At 37.1% G+C, this 18,249-nt stretch overlaps 1 protein-coding gene across 3 annotated transcripts in view; it reads left to right on the top strand.

The window, feature by feature from the left end:
- Positions 1 to 18,249, top strand: part of cpne5a (copine Va) — a 79,955-nt gene that overhangs the window by 16,806 nt on the left and 44,900 nt on the right. The window contains exons 6-9 of one of the 3 annotated variants that reach the window (XM_073867855.1): positions 6,140 to 6,243; positions 7,433 to 7,472; positions 10,509 to 10,523; positions 10,663 to 10,739. In XM_073867855.1, coding sequence (XP_073723956.1) covers positions 6,140 to 6,243; positions 7,433 to 7,472; positions 10,509 to 10,523; positions 10,663 to 10,739 — 236 coding nt within the window. Of the gene's footprint in view, positions 1 to 6,139; positions 6,244 to 7,432; positions 7,473 to 10,508; positions 10,524 to 10,662; positions 10,740 to 18,249 lie in introns of those variants that run through there. The other 2 variants (XM_073867856.1, XM_073867857.1) reach the window with 2 other exon arrangements.

Genomic DNA, 18,249 nt, shown 5'->3' with positions numbered 1-18,249 from the left:
ATATGGCAGGCAGGTCATTGCAATCAGCAGCAAATCTTACTCCATGTCCATCAATGAGCTGGAGAATAGATCGAAATTGGAACGAACGTATTGAGGACCCTTTGTTGGTGTGGATTTGTGTAGCGCCACTCCTTTTAATTGAATCCTCTGTTAACGAGTGACAGGTGTTACCAAAGTCGACTTGAATGCGTAAGAGCTTTCTAAATGTCAGGAAGTGTGCACAATGAGCTGAAACAACTGTTGACCCCTCGAATAATCACTACTGCTGGTTAACTGGATAAGTGTCAGTCTTCTGCGTTTTCACAGACGGTATTTCTGGGATTCCTTTCTCTCGATGAAAGACAGCAGCTTACATAATACGAACTCCGTTCCAACACTTTCACCGTATCTCTGTGGTGTAAAACGCCTGTTTGGGTGTAATGCTCACGAATACAAAAAAAGAGACAGCCAAGCTGTAAAGGATTGATAAAGTTTTCTTTGTACTGCATGTTATTCTTGAAGCAGCAGATTTTGGCATATGCGTGTCTCTGTTTGTCTCTTCAATCAAAAGACTTACAAACCATTGTGTTCACAGGCTGGTAACTTCATGCTCCCTGTCCACACTTTCTTTTGTATTATACTTTTTCTATCTATATAATTCTTGATTCCACTAGAATAAAATGACCCACTAGAGGCTGTACATTACATTGATTTTTGCAGCGGGTAAGGGGTGATTTTAAACACAAAATCCTTTTAACTTTGGTGAAATCACTAGGCACAGCTTTGTGTGGCTTGTTGCTTGTGATGAATGCTGGCTATGCTCTCAAAAGTGTTGCAGAGGGTTCTTAGTGATGTTACAGAAAAATAATTTTTGGTTCCCGAAAGAATCATTTAGTCAAAGATTTTTAAAAACACTTATTTTTTTATAGCCTGAAGAAACAGAAAGGTTTTGTGAATGTTAACAGCTCTTTACGGAACAATACAGCCAAAAATGGTTCTTGTATTGCATCGTTAAGCATCTTTATTTTTAAGCAGTAGAGAAGTCTTCACTTTTAATAGCTTCCGAATGATTGACTGTGACAGTTAAGCACTTTTAGTTTTCTTTGCTATAATTGGAACGTCATTGATTTGATTCTCTTACTTTACACAAGATTTCTTTGCAGCTAATGCCGCTTTGTTTATTCCAATCTTGTTATTTTTCCTGTGCAAATTATTGTGAGTTTCAAACTCTGCAAATGTCAGCTGTTCCAAATCACGTTATTTTGTTTCTCCTCCTTCAGTAATGTGATTCTCTGTTTGTCTTTTGCACAGAACAGTGGGCTCAATAACAAATTTATTCTCTTTTTTCCACTATGATGAGGAGATAAACACATTTTGTTAAGTTTGATATTTTTCAGGTTTTCTGATCTGTTTTCTTTGATGGGAATACTTTCTAAAACCAATTTTAAAGGGACACTTTTTTTGAAAATATGCTCATTTTCCAGCTCCCCTAGAATTAAACATTTGATTTTTTTTAACCATTTCGGAATCCACTGCAGCTGATCTCCGGATCTGGCGGTACCACTTTTAGCATAGCTTAGCATTATCCATTGAATCTGATTAGACCATTAGCATCACACTAAAAAATAACCAAAGAGTATTTTTCCTATTTAAAACTTGACTCTTCTGTTGTTACATTGTGTACTAAGACCAACGAAAAATTAATAAAGTTGCCATTTTCTAGGCAGATATGGTTAGGAACTATACTCTCATTCTGGCGTAATAATCAGTGACTTTGCTGATGTAACATGGTTGCAGCAGGCGTAATGCTATTACGCACTGCCCGAAAATAGTCCCCTGCTATTGAAAGTAACCAAGGGGACTATTTTCGGGCAGTGCATAATATCACTGTCTGCTGCCTCCATGTTACATCAGCAAAGTCACTGATTATTACGCCAGAATGAAAGTATAGTTACTAGCATATCTGCCTAGAAAATTGCAACTTTTAATTTTTCGCCGGTCTTAGTACACGATGTAACTACAGAAGAGTCAAGTTTTAAATAGCAAATATATTGAAACTCGTATTTTTTGCGCGATGCTAATGGTCTAATCAGATTCTATGGATTATGCTAAGCTATGCTAAAAATATTACCACCAGACCTGGAGATCAGCTGAATGGATTCCAAAATGGTAAAAATCAAAAGTTTTACTCTAGGGGAGCTTTAATATCAGTGTTCCATATACAGAACACTGCACAGCATAAAGTGTACAGTATAAAATCTACAGCACACAGCAGCAAACAAATCAAATGATTAATAGCAGCCATTATAGTGATGTAAAGTGGGACTTTGGGGTTGTGCTCTTCAGTGTTTATGACGCATTATATTGTAAATGGTAAGGACTTTGTTTGTGTTTCCCTCTCAAAGAGCCATTTGCCATTTCAGCCCCGGTGTCTTCCTCAACATTTATGGGCTTGAAATATACATTTAAGTTAGCTGTTTTTAGGCCCATTTTGTAATTTGGACAGACATTATGGAGGGCTGTTAACAGGTTAAGGGGCGATTTCGCCACACAGGGTTTAGATTAATCCAGTACTAGGCCTTAGTTATATTACAAACAAACCTTACAAAAAACAATACTGGTGTTCATCTTGAGACAAAACAATGGAACTGATATATGTTAAGACAGTGATTTTCAACCGGTGGTCCACGGCAACATCAGGAGTGACATAAGGTCACCCCAACACAACAGCAATGTTCAAGAACATGAAAGGACATGTGAAAGATGTGATTAAAAATCAGGGTTATTCCATATTAAATATTCACTTTCGAATTGTTCCTAAAATAAAAATTAGCATTGTGTTGTTAAAAATGAATTTTAACTTGTTATCTTTGTAGTAAGCAATTTTCAGTAAATAAATGCAAATAAAAAAATATGTATTAGAAATTTGGCAGAAATGTTTTTTTGGTAGTTGATAGAATAATTTTTTATTTATTTTATTTAAACACATACGTAAAGAATAATTGACGATGGGCTGTTGAATTATTTGAAAATAATTCAAAGTAGGAGTCTATTAGGTCAGGTTATATATGAGGAGTTCAGATGCAAAACCCTCTGACATGTGTCTGACATGTTTTCTTATAAATGAGGCCCTTATGTTTCAGTAATTTTATTTAATTGCAATATAAAAAGCGTATAAGTCAGTAATTGAAATGCTTTAATTTCACATATGTCACAATTTTCTTTTTCGTCTTTTGTTGCAAAACCCTCTAAGTGCATGCAAGCTTTTTTTGACAAAAACCTTGACTTCTTTAGACAAAAACATAACTAAAGATGCAACTAGAAAGACTGCAAATAATGAAAGTCATAATGTAAAAATGAAGAAACTGAACCACACATTATGGGGCGCTGTGATGCATTTCACTGCCACATTTGGGTTATATTCAGGTCCAAGTACTCGCAAGGGACCCAAGTTTAAATGTGATCCACTGTTGTTTTATGTGCTGTCAGTTATCTAATTCATCTTTTGTGCATGCTGTTTAGCGAATTCTGGTAACAAACCAGTATTTCTAAATGTTCAAAGGCCGGGATTAAGCGGATTTGAAGCGAATGTATTTGATAAACATATAATACATGCCGAGAGTATTCTGTCAATATCATTATCTCATTTTTCACGGCGAGTGGCTTTAGCAGCTTTTGCATCTGAGCTCTTTATATGTAGATTTAGAAATGCTTTGCTAACAGTAGAGATTTCATGACTCTAAACTATAGCAGAACCTCAGATAAAAATGCCTCAAGTGAACAATACAATACACTGCATGCTTTTGAGATAATTTGTCTATTATTATGCAATGTCCATCTTTGCCCATATTTATAGAACTATGGCATGGTTTTCTATTTAAATCATCTAATTATCATTTGATCCCTAATATTTGTGTGACCATTGCAGTTTACACCCTTCTGGTGATTTATTTATTCATGCATTTCTCATCTGCCTCTTCATATTTAATTATTCATGGAAAACACAATTAACCGAGTAAGCCAACTGCAGAGCATCTTTCTAAAATTCAACACAAAGACCACAAACTTCTAAAAAAAAAATTCTCTCCTCTCTGGTGCTGCCTACCCTTTCTGATTCAGAACCAGTAGGTTTGTTACAATAGACCCTTAAAGCGACAGCATTAGACAGGAGAAGCTTTTAGAATTAAGACCCTTCCACAATAATACATAAAACTGAGCCTGTTGCTATCTTATTTGTGTATTAACATAGAAATTCCAGCCATTTCAGCACTGCCTATGTGCAGGTGGATGAATAGTGATCATGTGCCATTAATGTGACAACACAGACATGAACTCAGAGCTGCTCCATGAATATTCATGTTTTTTTATTGTCTGTGCGCACTTCATTTGCATGTAAACACTCATATACATGGCACACAACCAGTGGCGGCCGGTGACTTCTTTTTTCGAGGGCGCTTGATGCGAAGTTCGTCACAACATGTATGTAGCCCGTCATGTGTGTGGTTCCTTATTTCAAAATATGTGTTCTGCACGTTGAGAGATTGTGTGTGCATCACGTGTCTTGCCAAAATAAGTGCCTGTTGCAGATGCGTCTAAAGGGTTTATGATGAAAGAGACGCTCGCTTTTTGCCAGATACTCGCATAATCTCATGCGTAATCAGAGATTACTGTTAAGGAAGTGTCTAGCGTGTATTTTGTGAACGTGAGCGTCTCTTTTATCCTAAACGGTTTTGACGCGTGTGCAGCAGGAACTTATTTTGATGAAACATGTGATGCACATGGTTCACATGACGCAACAAACACATATTTTGAAAACCCAAGCCACACACATGACACTCCGAACACTTATTTTGAATTTTAACCATTCGGAGCACACAACAACTCATCATAAAAAAAACCTTCACATATCTGGATAAAAATGCACCTCTTCTAGTGTTTGCTGTGAATGCTGTTGTGATAACAAAGTCAATGTAAACACATTGCCCTCTACCAAATGGGTGATTCTCACGAAAACTTGGTTTTAAAAATGTCAAGGATGAAAATGTAAAAATTGCTTAAATTTACTTTTTTCCCACCAGACATTGAAAAACAAAGTCTGGAGTAAATGGGAACATTAATTTAAAAACTTTTATTTATCATTTAACACTTTTTGTAACATAATTTAAAAAATTAGTCCTAAAAAATCTCATTACCGCAACAGTCAGAAAACATCAACACTGACATATTTTCAAAATGGCATGACAAACCTGAAAGAACATAATTTGGAGAATCTGCATTTAAAATCAAAGTATTATGCTTCTATTAATTAAATTAACATTTAATAAGCATCTGTTGCGGTAATGATAATCAAAATGTCGTGTAAGCATTCTGACAAGACAATATTTCAAATTAATTGTAAAAAAAATGATCTTATCTGGTAGCCATCTTGAAGTAACTGGTCCATGTGCTTGGTCACTCAAAATCAAACTTTATTAAAATTCTGTATGTGTGCTTGAACTGTTCTCAAAAAGTGTTGCGGAGGATGAGAACATCAGGCATGGACACATAATTTTCCTAATTTTTCTTCATCATTATTTTACATGAATATTCAGTAAAAAATTTTCTGTCATCTAAAGTAGTCTAGCAAAACATCCATTTATTTTTTTTCTTATTATTTTTGTGTTAATTTGATTAAATTACAACATAACACATGTTCAAACACAGTCGGACACATTGCGGTAATGAGAATTTCAGCAGAAAATGAGATAAAATTTACAATTATAAATTCTTATGTTGAAATCACACATTGTGCAAGGTAGAACACAGTATTGTGTTAATTCTGATGCTTTTTAATGTTACTATATTACACATTTTAAAGCTAAAATCATTAGTGCCGTGGTGTTTCAATGGTTTCGTGAGAATCACTTGGGTGACATAATGCTACACAGATTATTGTGTAGAAGATAGGGTTCAACTTTAATTTAAAAAAAAGAACATTATTGTAAGTTGAAGCTCCATTCCTATATAATTCAGTTTTATTTTCTGCTGTAAATAGTATATAAGTGACTTTATATGTGAGGTGCTGCAAGGGTGCCCTGTTGGTCATTGACATACGAGTAAGAGGTCTGGGGCCGGACTATGAAAACTTTATTGTCATTTTTTGTTCTCTTTCTTTGTTTAGTTTGGGAGAACTGAAGTCATCGACAACACTTTGAACCCAGATTTTGTGAGAAAGTACATCCTGGACTATTTCTTTGAGGAGAAGCAGACTCTTCGCTTTGACATGTGAGTTATTTGCTTTGATGCTGACACAGAGGAATCTGCTTTACTCTCCGAAGACCTGTCCCACTCCAGTCTTTCCATCCACTTATTCACTCCATCCCCTGTTTCTCTCTCTCTCTCTAAACCCTCACCCCCAACGCGTCCTCCTCTGTAATTATTGATGCCGAATCTCTCTTGACTGTCATGTTTAAGGGGCTGGATCAGTGAAAGAATGATAAATATTTCAGATGAGTTTTATCCTCAATCTTCACGCAGCCGCTCGGAAGCAAAAATGCGTGACGCTGGATCCCAGATGATTTACACGGCGCACTTACCTTCACCCGTCGCACATTCATTCGGTCCCTAAATGGGCTCCCCTGAGCGCTGGGTTGACTTAATTGGGAAATTCTGAGTGCTGCTGGTAGTGTTAAACCTTCCACCTTCATGCCGACTCCCATACCACTTCCACTTCTATCAATACAATTACTCGCAGAGCCAACCAGCTGTGCTCCAGAACTTTTATATTGCCACAAATTTATATGCACACTAAAGGGTTTCTATTTAAATACTAATGTAAAGGTGAAATGTGTCATTTTTTGCTACTAATGAAACCAGATGGAATTGCAAAATTATTGATCGTTTCCCTTCTGCTCTCACAGCACTGGTGGAGACCAAAATATCTACAACATTGGAACTAAAAACCAAAAATTAAAAATTCTACATTTAGTATTGTTCTTTGTCTTTTTTAAATGTGACTTTTAATGTTCAATTTTTGTGTTTAGATTAGCGTGTATAGTTGAGTATTTTTTGCAATGCACGCAGATAAAATGTTGCAAATTATCCTCATTTGCTGGAAGCTTTGGTAAAAAAATCTGCTATGTGAATGAATAAATGTAAAGTACTCCTACTGTAGTACAGCCTTCAGCTTTGCTAAAGCTTGAATTACACCTGACTCAGGCAGAAAGATGTGCACCTGAATTGCTTTGTCCCAGGACAGATCAGCTTACCTAAAGACTTTTAGTAATGTTAGAGATTTAATATTGACGTAATAACACAGTACCACCAGGAGTTGGGTTTGTGTTTGTCAGCTGTTTAGCATTATGGATGCTTTCATTAGGAGTTGATAAAACCCAGATGTCATGGTTGGGCATTGCTCTACATGATACATGAGAGAGCTTTAATGCTAACTGAAGGATTTTTTCTTGGATTTCAGATTTGATATCGACTCTAAAAGTCCAGATCTGGCCAAACATGTGAGTATATAATGCCGCTTGGTCTAGTTTTGTGTGTGCATGTGTTTGTTTGCCTGATTGAATATGAAGTGAGATTGCATTATGATATTTATATGCATGCTTTGTTGTGTTTTTCGGGTTGGTTTTCTGCAAGTTAAATTATTGAAGACTATGCCAAATTTAATATTGTTATCAAAGGGTTGAACTTAGTGATGTCAAACCCACAATAACACAGAAAACACATGAAAACTCATTTTAAAGTCACCAGGTATCACTCCAACTCGGTATCACAAAATCAGGCTTGTGCACAATTCAGAATTTCAGAATTGGCCTCCATTCAATTCATGAATTGGAATTTGAATTGAATTGAATTGACTCCGCCCTACAGGAAGTTGAATTTGAATTAGAATTGGAATGACAGGAAGTGGAATTAAGTTCATGGCAATTCAAAGAAATTCCACAGTCACACAACAGAAAGAATCTCACATACATTCAGTGTTAGGAAAGTTACTTTGGAAAATTGTTTGGCAACCATTTTAAATACTTAGTTAAAGTAAAGCATTCTGGGAAATTAAGTCATGTTCCATCGTGTTCCACAAAATTACAATTACAAAAAAATTAAACTTAATTATTTGTTATGTGACTAGAGTTTTTAACATTAATTGCCGAGGGAAAACATTTCTTGTTAATGTAATCTGTACAAGTAGTTCAAACTAATATAATAGAATATGTAATACAATTCTGACATATACTGAAAGCTTCATTTTTAACACTTTACTTACTTTATAATATGTATATGAATTTCTTTGAATTTCTATTGAATTGCAGTTCTGCTTCCTTTAATTCAAATGCGAATTGTAATTCTAGATCCTGTTTTTGACATCAATTCAAATTCAATTCAAATTCAATAATTGAATTGGAATTTAGGAGTCATTCTCAATTCAATTCTGAATTGTGCACAAGCCTGCACAAAATGATGTACCTATAGTCACGTAAATTTGTGAGTGTTTTCCGTGACACTGACACATATTTCCGCCTATTTGTGTGAACATGTCACGTATTTCTGTTTATGTGTCACTGTCACGTATTTATTACTCAACTGTTTTGTCATATTTTCAAACCATTGACGCTTCGGTTTAGGGTTAGATTTGGTGTGTGCGTTAGGATGTCACTTTAAAGGGACACAAGGCAGCATTTTTATGTTAATAAATCATCTTCGTAAGTAGGTATTTGGTTAAGTGACTCATTACCGGACGAATCAAGTCTCTCTCGCCCGCCCCTACCGTCTGTAGGAAGAATACCCAACTTGCAACTTCGCTGTATCCGACCCGGTGTCCTTCAGTCTCGCCAAGTCTCAGATATCGCGAGAAGCAGTATCACTTTACAGCAAACAACACAGAGGCAGGCGAGCTAAACACGGCTAGCGATTGTTGCAAATGGCAGAGCCGGGGAAGAAGCATTAAAAACCCTTGACGGAAGGGAAACTTAACTGGATTGGAAATAAGCTGATAAACTTGGTTCCGAGGGGGGAGGGACAACAGTTCGTTTTTACGACAGTGTGTTTGAAAGCATTTACTTTCAGACACTAGGGGGAGCTCGTAGAGAAATATTACGCAGACTTGCCTGGTTTCCCTTTAAGTATTGGTTTATACCTTTTTCACGATTTCTTTTATATTTTATGATTTTTAAACCATTGTGGCCTGGCATTAGGGTTAGAGTTGGGTTTGGGTAAGGATGTCATTTTATGTAAATCTCACCCTAAACCGAAACGACAATGGTATGAAAATAGGACAAAACAGTTGAGTAACAAATACATGACAGTGACACGTAAATATCTATATAGAAATAAATGACATGTTCACTCAAAAATGGCGGAAAAACGGGTCAGTGTCATGAAAAAAACTCGCAAATTTACATGACTATAGACCCCTTCACGGTTCACGACACAGGCAGTTTCCACTGCGCATGTCAGGGTCAGAAAAGTCATTACAGCAGATTGAGTTGCGTATTATTCGGTATCGTCAAAAATGCCTACTTACTTTAAATTATTTATAATAAATTATAAAGCCTAAATGGTATGAACAGTTTGACCCCATGCTGCGCGCGCACCCGATAGTCATTCAATGTTTACAAACCTTGAAGGGGTCTATAGAAGGTTTCAGCAGTAACAACATAAACACGCGGCTTTCGTGGTCATCACGTAACTTCCGGTAAACTCTGTGAAGAATAAATAACATCAAAGTCTTTTTAAAATAGTTTATTTATATAACAAGCAATATAAACAACACGTAGATTACCTACTGTAGGAACCCAAAACATTTGTTATTTTCAACGAGGTATTTGTTTAAGAGTTCAGTTTTAGCAACTAGTCAGAAACTGGAAGTAAAGTTCGGACCAGTCGCTTATCGCGTCACCGCAAGTGCGCCCGATAAAACGGTCTATAGGTACGTAATTTCATGATACTGGGTTGATCGCTCAGTGATGTTAGGTATCACAAGTTGAATTAGAAAAAGTTATTTTAATTATATTTTTTATAATTTATAAACTCCTCTCTAGAAAAGAAAGTTGAATTTAATTGTACATTTTAGTTTGTTAAACTTAAACATTTTAGTGCAGCAAAATATTTTAACAGTTTAAGAAAAACATAACTTGGGTGGTACTGCAATAAAATGTTTCCTATAGAGGCAAGCTGAAATTATTTAATGACAGGAGATATAATATAATACCTAATAATCGCATAAGGATGTTTTGTGAAACAATGATTTGCATAAAACCATCCCATTGTGTTTTTGTGGTGAATTTTTGATTTATAATTAGATTTTCCCACAAATGTTTATTTATTTCTTTTCATCTCAGCGATCATTTTGCATATTTATCCCATTTCTCTCTTCTCCGAAATCTTTTCCTCCTCCTCTAACTCTCTTTTTTTCTCTCTTGGTCCTATACGGCCTGACTTCACTGACGTCTTCGATTTGGTCATGCTTTTTTCATCTTTTCTGTTACATGATGTGCTCTGTTGTGATTGTTATATTTGCGGCCTCACCTCCCTCCTGGAAGCCCTCCGAATCCAACGTACGTCTCTGCCTTGCACTCCTAGACTTTTCTTTTTACCCGTACAACCTATTTCTACCCAGTATCCCTCTGATTTATTCTGCTTTCTCTCATTTTACTTCCCCGCGGGGCATCTTTCGTTTGGGCCACTGTTGTGTAGGACTTCCTGGGTCAGACTTTCTGCACTCTGGGTGAAATAGTGGGTTCGCCAGGCAGTCGTCTGGAAAAGCCTTTGGGGTAAGAACCTAATGCACTGTTCTGTGGGACACGCTTACCTGCTCAATCAGATTGGGACGTATTTTAAGTGAGAGTAGCTGTATGGGCTCAGCGGTAGTGCCTGAAACCGTCTCAGATGGATTACTGGCTACAGGAAACAGAGAAATGAGTTCCATGCAACTCTTCTCAAGTGGATTGCATTCATGCCTATTGGCGAGTTATCTATCTAATCGTATTTACAGAATTTATTCTACGTTCTAATTCAGCAATCAACTTGTCATGAATTATTAAGGCTGCCCTATGTCTGCACCAAAGCCTGTTTATTTACTGATTACTCATCTTTTGCTTATTCAACCGTAAGATTGTTTTAATTCACTTTCAAGTTTAACTGTATGAAATGCATTTTTGACCTTGCCCGATAGACCTTCATTGCACTTGATCAATTTAGTCTGTCTTTCGACTTTTTTTGTTTTTTCCAGTCCCGTTTGAAGTGTTATGGTTGTGGAACGATGATGGATGCTGACATCTATGCCTTTACCATCTGTGTCCTACAGATGTATGTCGGTATATCAGATTAGGCTGGTCATTTATTGCATAAACTAATTGAACACAACCAAAGGCTTTCACTCTGCAGTAGTAAGCAACAGAAGGGTTCAGGAAGAAATCATTTCTCCACTTATCATTTTCTCATTAAAGAGAAAATGACTTTTTGCAATAACGTATAAACCTTTCAAGACAGAGCTGTCACATCAAGCAATAGTATGCTTGTCAGTAAAAAGAAGATCAATATTATGCAATGTAATTTTTTGCATCGGTGTGTTTGGAGGATAAAATAAAGTTCAGCTTTGAGGAGAATTTAAGGAGGCTTGGCAAAAAGTTGTGCAAAGGTTGTACAAGACATAACCGGCTACAGAATATTACACGTGAGCTTTTCCTATGCTTAAAAAAAAACAGATTTGTAGTTTGCCTTTTTGCCAAAATATTTTTTTCAATAAATAGGGTTCCCATGGGTCCTTGAAATTCTTGAAAGTTTGTGAATCCGGGGGGGGGGGGGGGGGGGGGATTCAAGGCCCTGGGAAGTTTTTGAAAATATACATACATGGTCATTGAAATTGCTTGAAATTTATTAAATGCAAGAAGTTTTTGAAAAATAAATACATTCCCTGTGTAGTATAGGAAAGTATCATACAAATTCTAGACTTTTTTAAGCACACGTGCTAAACTGTTCACTTTAAATGCTTATATCTTCTGTATGCGAATGTTGATTCATACCAAAATGCTTTTTTGAATAGTTGTGTTTGACACATGAAAACGTCTCGGGTTACGTATGTAACTGTTGTTCCCTGAGAAGGGAACGAGACACTGCGTCTCCCTTGCCATACTTCCTGCGTCCCTGTAATGCCGTCTTTGGCAATATTTTATATAGCAATATACTTCCTGGCTCCTGTGTCACCATGGGCTCTATCTTACACCCGGCGCAATGCGCGACGCAAGTGTCTTTCGCTAGTTTCCACCCTGCGCAATTATAATTTTCACGTTTAGCGCCACGTTGTTTAACTCTTTCCCCGCCATTGACGAGTTATCTCGTCAATCTGCAATACCGCTATTATCCACCAGGTGCTATTCCACAACTTATAAAAACCGGAAGTATTGGCCTAGGGCAAACAGCTGTATGTCCGTGTATGTTTTAAAGATCGCTCTGCATCTGATCTCTATCAAAAGTCCTTCACAAAAATTGAATTATCTCAGCTTTTTGCTCAAAATTTGGTGTTTTTTATGAAACCTACACATATTTGAGAGGTGATAAAAACAGAACACATGAAGGTAGGATGAAACGGATTTTTTGTTTGAAAGCAGAGGGTCTGTTCTTTTATTTAATATATTGTATGTTTATATATTTAAAAATTAGCATTTTCTGGAAGGCATTACACTTTTGTGAAAATAATGAAAAATGTTGGCGGTGAAAGAGTTAAATAGCAAATGCATTTGCGCCCCCTTTTGCGGCCATGGGCGTTCTGGTCTGAAAACGAGGTGTGTTCAGGGGCATTGTTGGCACGTTGCTATTTTGAGGCAACTAAAATAGACTACGCCATTGACTAACAAAAACCTGCTCTAAAGTTTAAAGTCAATGGCGCAAAGTGTGTTTTGTTATTTAAAGAGCGCATTAGTAATATGTGCCTATAAACGGGAGGACAACGCGGGTTTGCTTATCACATAGTACATGAATGCGCAACAGCACAAAAACTCTTTTAAATATAAAAGATTAAAGGATTGAATGTAAAAAATTATTATTGAGTCTCTTGGACATAAATGAGGACCAATTATGAGACGTTAGAAGGCGCGAAGAGCTGCTTTACCTGCAGCCTGGTAAGTAAATATGCTTTGCTTTAAACAAATGCATCTGTTTTTAAATATTTTTTTTTAAATGCTACCTTACGGATTTATTGTATATGATGACTCTGTACCTGTGGATATGGTGAGATGAGAAACATTTTTAAGTAATGCTTAAAAAAAACTGACGCTGTCCAAGTGCTGAACCTTGCGGAGGGCCGTTTGTAAATTCTTTATCTCCTGTTTGTTACAAATAAAGTATGTTTAGAGTACAAACCTTTTCTTACATACTTGTAAATTATTTTTTGATGATTTTGGATAGCCATACATTTAAAGCAATTAAAAGCCTGCTTTTTTACTTCCATGACTAAAAGAAAACGGGTTTTAAAGGTTTTAATAAAAAAATAACTATTTCAATACAAGTGAAAAACAACACAATTATTTAACATTATTCTTAAACCGGGGATCTTCTTCCTCCGCTTAGTTTTTCAGTTTACAAAGTCCGTCATCTAAATAGGGATTAGACATAGCGCCAGCGCAACTGGCTTTTAAAGGGATGAGAGCTGAGACTCTCATTGGTTTATTGCACGTTACGCCCAAAATACTCCCATTACAATAGGACCAACCCTTTTCGACCATGCGCTCGGCGCACAAACCATTTTTTCCGTCGTTAAATTAGCAAAAGTGGATTCGGACACGCCCATTTAGACGTTGCGCTGTACGCTTTAGACAATGCGCTTAAATCGTTAAAATAGGGCCCAATGTCTTTGTCGTTTAGCCTCACCATTGGTTCAATTTGATATACACATTCAGGCGCACTTCCCCCTGGAGGCTTCCTCAAAGTGTCACCGCAGTGATGCAGCGCGAGTTCCCTCGAAAGGGAACTGTAACTGTATATCTTAAAAGGTTACACGATGTAACCTTGCTCTCACTTAAAATGTGTCCCCACATTTAGTCCTTGAAATTGAGGGTATTGGACCTGGAAAGTCCTTGAAAGGTCCTTGAATTTGAAGTTAACTGAGGTGGGGGAACCCTTACTAAATTCCTGAAATGTGTTTGGTCCATTTTGTACCATACGCCTCATATTTTAATGGTTTAATCTAACCTGAAGGTAACCAAATTTTCCTCCCTGGACATCACTTTTGTCCCCTACTATATTCAAATTTCTGCAGTAAACCTCAAATATTTATTATTTTATACTTGTTGTGTTTATAATTGTTCTATATTTAATCATCATTAACTTCATAAGCATATTTCACTGCGTTCCCAAATTCATTTCCCCCAAATCATGTGATTCGTCTTTGAACTTACATCTATGCATTTTGACAGATGCTTTTATCCAAAGTGATTTATAGTGCATTACAAGGCATTAATTTTTTATCAATATGTATGTTGGGTTCAATCCCATGACCTTCTGCAGTGCTAATGCAATGCTCTATAACTGAGCTATACAGAAGCATGTTGAATCGCTTGATTTTTCAGCACTCCTTATTAAGGGATTTTAAAACTCCCTATACAGAAAATGATTAGAAAAAAACAAAAACACTGAAAAGGCATCACCGCCATGCACAATACCTGTAATTGTTGTTTGTCGAGCACATCCGCTTTGAAGTTAAACACTGCTGCGGTCTGCATCAAACATGCGCATCACCGACGCTCCACAGCCTGTAAGTGTTTTATAATGATGCTGCTTGGTTGTATTCAATGCAGTGAAAACACAAAAGAGCTGAAGTTTACAAGGTAGATGTACACCGATGATTGGAGGGTGTGGTTAGCACATATAGACAGAGGCTCGTGGGTAAAGCAGACCCCACTGATCGAATCAAAAGGCTTGGGCTGAGATGATTTGTTTGAATTGCTTTCATTTATAGACCTTATGTCTGTGGAGAAGGCACAGTGTGATTGGAGAGATTTTGGATGATGATGAGCTGGGCTGTTCGGCTGGTGAATGAAGAATCTGTGGGAGTTTAGGAGCTTAAGGGGGGAATTGGAGCCCCTGATGTCTGTACAGTTTCTCCAGACTGTGTTAGACTAGATAAAGGCAGGCAGTGTGAGTGATTGAGAGCGAGAAAGAACAGAAGCTTGTGAAAGCTAAAACTGTGATGCTGTCAAATAATTGTTGTTTGACTTGAAATGAAGACTAATGAAGTGAATCTGTAATAATAATGAAAGGAATAAAAGTATAAAAAAGGTGGAAATCTCGCAGTAAATTCACACTGTTAAAGAGTATGTGATGACCTGCTTTTGAACAGCATGCTGTCTTCATCACACATGCACGCACACACACACACACACACACACACACACACACACACACACACACACACACACACACACACACACACACACACACACACACACACACACACACACACACACACACACACAAGCTCTTCTAATATCATCCTCTTTTAACACCTCAATAACTCACCACAGCCATGGGGCTGTTATTTTGTATCCATTGCAGCAAACAGACCACAGTGTTGTCTCTATCCATTGAGTGCAGTTATTATAGACCAGCACAATTTTATGGCAATACGTACCTACAATTCATAGGAATTTATCTCTTTGTATGTACAGTATATGTATAATTTGCTTTTGTCCCAGTGACGTTGGTGTTAAGGGTTCGACTTCATTTGTGCTTTTTCCAAAAATCATACAACTTAATACAACTCACATCATACTAATTAATTTAGAATCGTTGGTTTCATTAAAGCTTTTGTCCATTCTTTGGGAATAAAGTAAATCTGACATGACACGTTTGGATGCTCAATATAGATGGGTTGTATGCCTGGTAATGAACGAATATATAGTGTCATGTGTATAAGAAAAAAACAGCCCATGGCTACTGTAAAGAGTAAATTCATCATCTCTGACATTAATAAACGCCTCCAATGGTGCTGTGCTGAAAATACACAAATACATCACTTTTCTTTAGATTGAATTACGTCTCTCAAATTGTGTTTATATAGGAGATACTGGAAAGAGAGGTAACCTAACTCTTATTGAATACAGCACATTTACCCCTGTGGATGTCTATGATCTTCTCACTTTAGTGGTGGTGGCGTATTCAGATTTTTTGGTAACACTTTGCAATAAGGTTGTATTTGTTAATGTTAACTTTGTAAATGCCTTAGCTATCATGAACTAAGAAAGAGCAATTTTTCAGCATTTACTAATCTTTGCTAATGTTAGTTAATGCAGTTATTCATGTTAGTTCATAGTGCATTAACTAATTAACAGTAACAACTTATTAACAATTACAACTTTTCATTTTAATAATATATTAGTAAACAGTTGCGGCCGCACGATGCGAAGTGCACGATGCGAAGTTTGTCACAACATGTATGTGGCCCGTCATGTGTGTGGTTCGTAACTATGTGCATCACGTGTTTTGTCAAAATGAGTGCCTGCTGCAGACGCGTCTAAAGGATTTATGATAAAAGAGACGTTCGCGTTTGCCAGATACTCGCATAATCTCATGCGTAATCTGAGTTTACTGTTAAGGGAGTGTCTTGCGTGTATTTTGTGATTGTGAGCGTCTTTTTTATCATAAACGCTTTTGACACGTGTGCAGCAGGCACTTATTTTGACAAAACACGTGATGCACATGGTTCACATGATGCAACAAACAAAACATATTTTGAAAATACTAGCAACACACATGACACTTATTTTGATTTTGCGCCCCTTGGAAGAGCAGTCACGACCCGCCACTGTTAGTAAATGGTGAAAATAACATAACCTAAGTTTTAATAAATCCTATAGAAGTATTGTTCATTGTCAGAGGTGTCAAGTAACAAAGTAGAAATTCTTTGTTACCTTACTTAAAGGCGGAGTCCACGATGTTTGAACAACGCGTTGGAAAAGGAGACGGGCCGACTACCAAAACACACTTATAGCCAATCAAATCAAATCAAATGCCGGTTTGCGTATGTGTGGGGCGGGTCTATCAACAGAAGGTCCAGATTCTATTGGGGTAGGGGCGTGTTTGTTTAGGTGATTTCAAATATCAACATTGGCTTTCAAACATCATGGACTCCGCCTTTAAGTAGAAATTTTGGGTGTATATATACTTACTTTACTGGAGTAATTATTTTTCAGCTGATTATTTATTTCTACTCCTTACATTTAAACGCAAATATCTGTACTTTCTACTGCTTACATTTTAAAAATCACCTTGTTACTCCTATTGCATTTTGGCTTGTTTTCATACCTGCTTGTCATCGTTCAAATAAAAAACAGATTAATCACGCATCCGGATAGAGTGAATTTGATTGTGGTTGGATGAGAAGTATAAACATATACTATTCTGACACCCTGTTGGTTTGTACACGATCCATTGCACCTGCACATCACAAAAATAACGTCACATCCCAAAAATGTTTAACATTAAATGTGCTCTAAGCGAATTCACGCGTTTTAGACCATAACATTTTTTGTTACATACAGCAAACATCTCCTCACTATCTGCTTGCTGCCTGTCCACTGATCAAACTGTAAAAAAAGCGATCACTGTAGACAGCCCAGGCTTCGCAAACTGCAATATAAACACAGTGGCCAAACCTATCACCACAAAACAAAACAAAGTATTCCAGCCAATAAACGACAAGAAGGATTTGGGGGTGGGGGTTGGCCGCGTTCATTAAAGCATGGAAGGGAGAGGGAGGGGGAGGAGTTAACTACGCTCAGTTTGTTTGAAAACAGTTCAAACATCAACAAAAAGTGACGTCTCACGGATACGCTTAGACCACCTTTAACATTGTAATACAACACTACAGTCACTATGGCCAAAAAAGTTTTTTGAGGAGGTACGGTAGTGCACAATAGGAACCTATGGTATTTTATGCCTCCAATAACTGTTCAACTTAATATTTTCTGTTAGAAGTCACATCCCAGATCCATTTATGCTCAAAAATCCATCAGGCACGTGACTTTCAGTGTGACTGGCCTGATGCTTTTGGCCTGAGGCATTAGGTCATTATGCCATGCTGATGGATTGGTCCTGCACTTTATATCTGGTTAAACAGGACAAGTGTGGTTTGACTCTGAAAATGCATGATGCTGAGCTGCACTGAGAGAGAGAGAGAGAGAGAGAGAGAGAGAGAGAGAGAGAGAGAGAGAGAGAGAGAGAGAGAGAGAGAGAGAGAGAGAGAGAGAGAGAGAGAGAGAGAGAGAGAGATGGGCTGGGGAGTCTTTT

This window comes from Misgurnus anguillicaudatus, chromosome 5, assembly GCF_027580225.2.
Source record: "Misgurnus anguillicaudatus chromosome 5, ASM2758022v2, whole genome shotgun sequence".
In the NCBI taxonomy this organism is placed as follows: domain Eukaryota; kingdom Metazoa; phylum Chordata; class Actinopteri; order Cypriniformes; family Cobitidae; genus Misgurnus; species Misgurnus anguillicaudatus.
The sequence above is the reverse complement of the archived record's forward strand: the minus strand, read 5'-3'. Positions and strand labels throughout refer to the sequence as shown.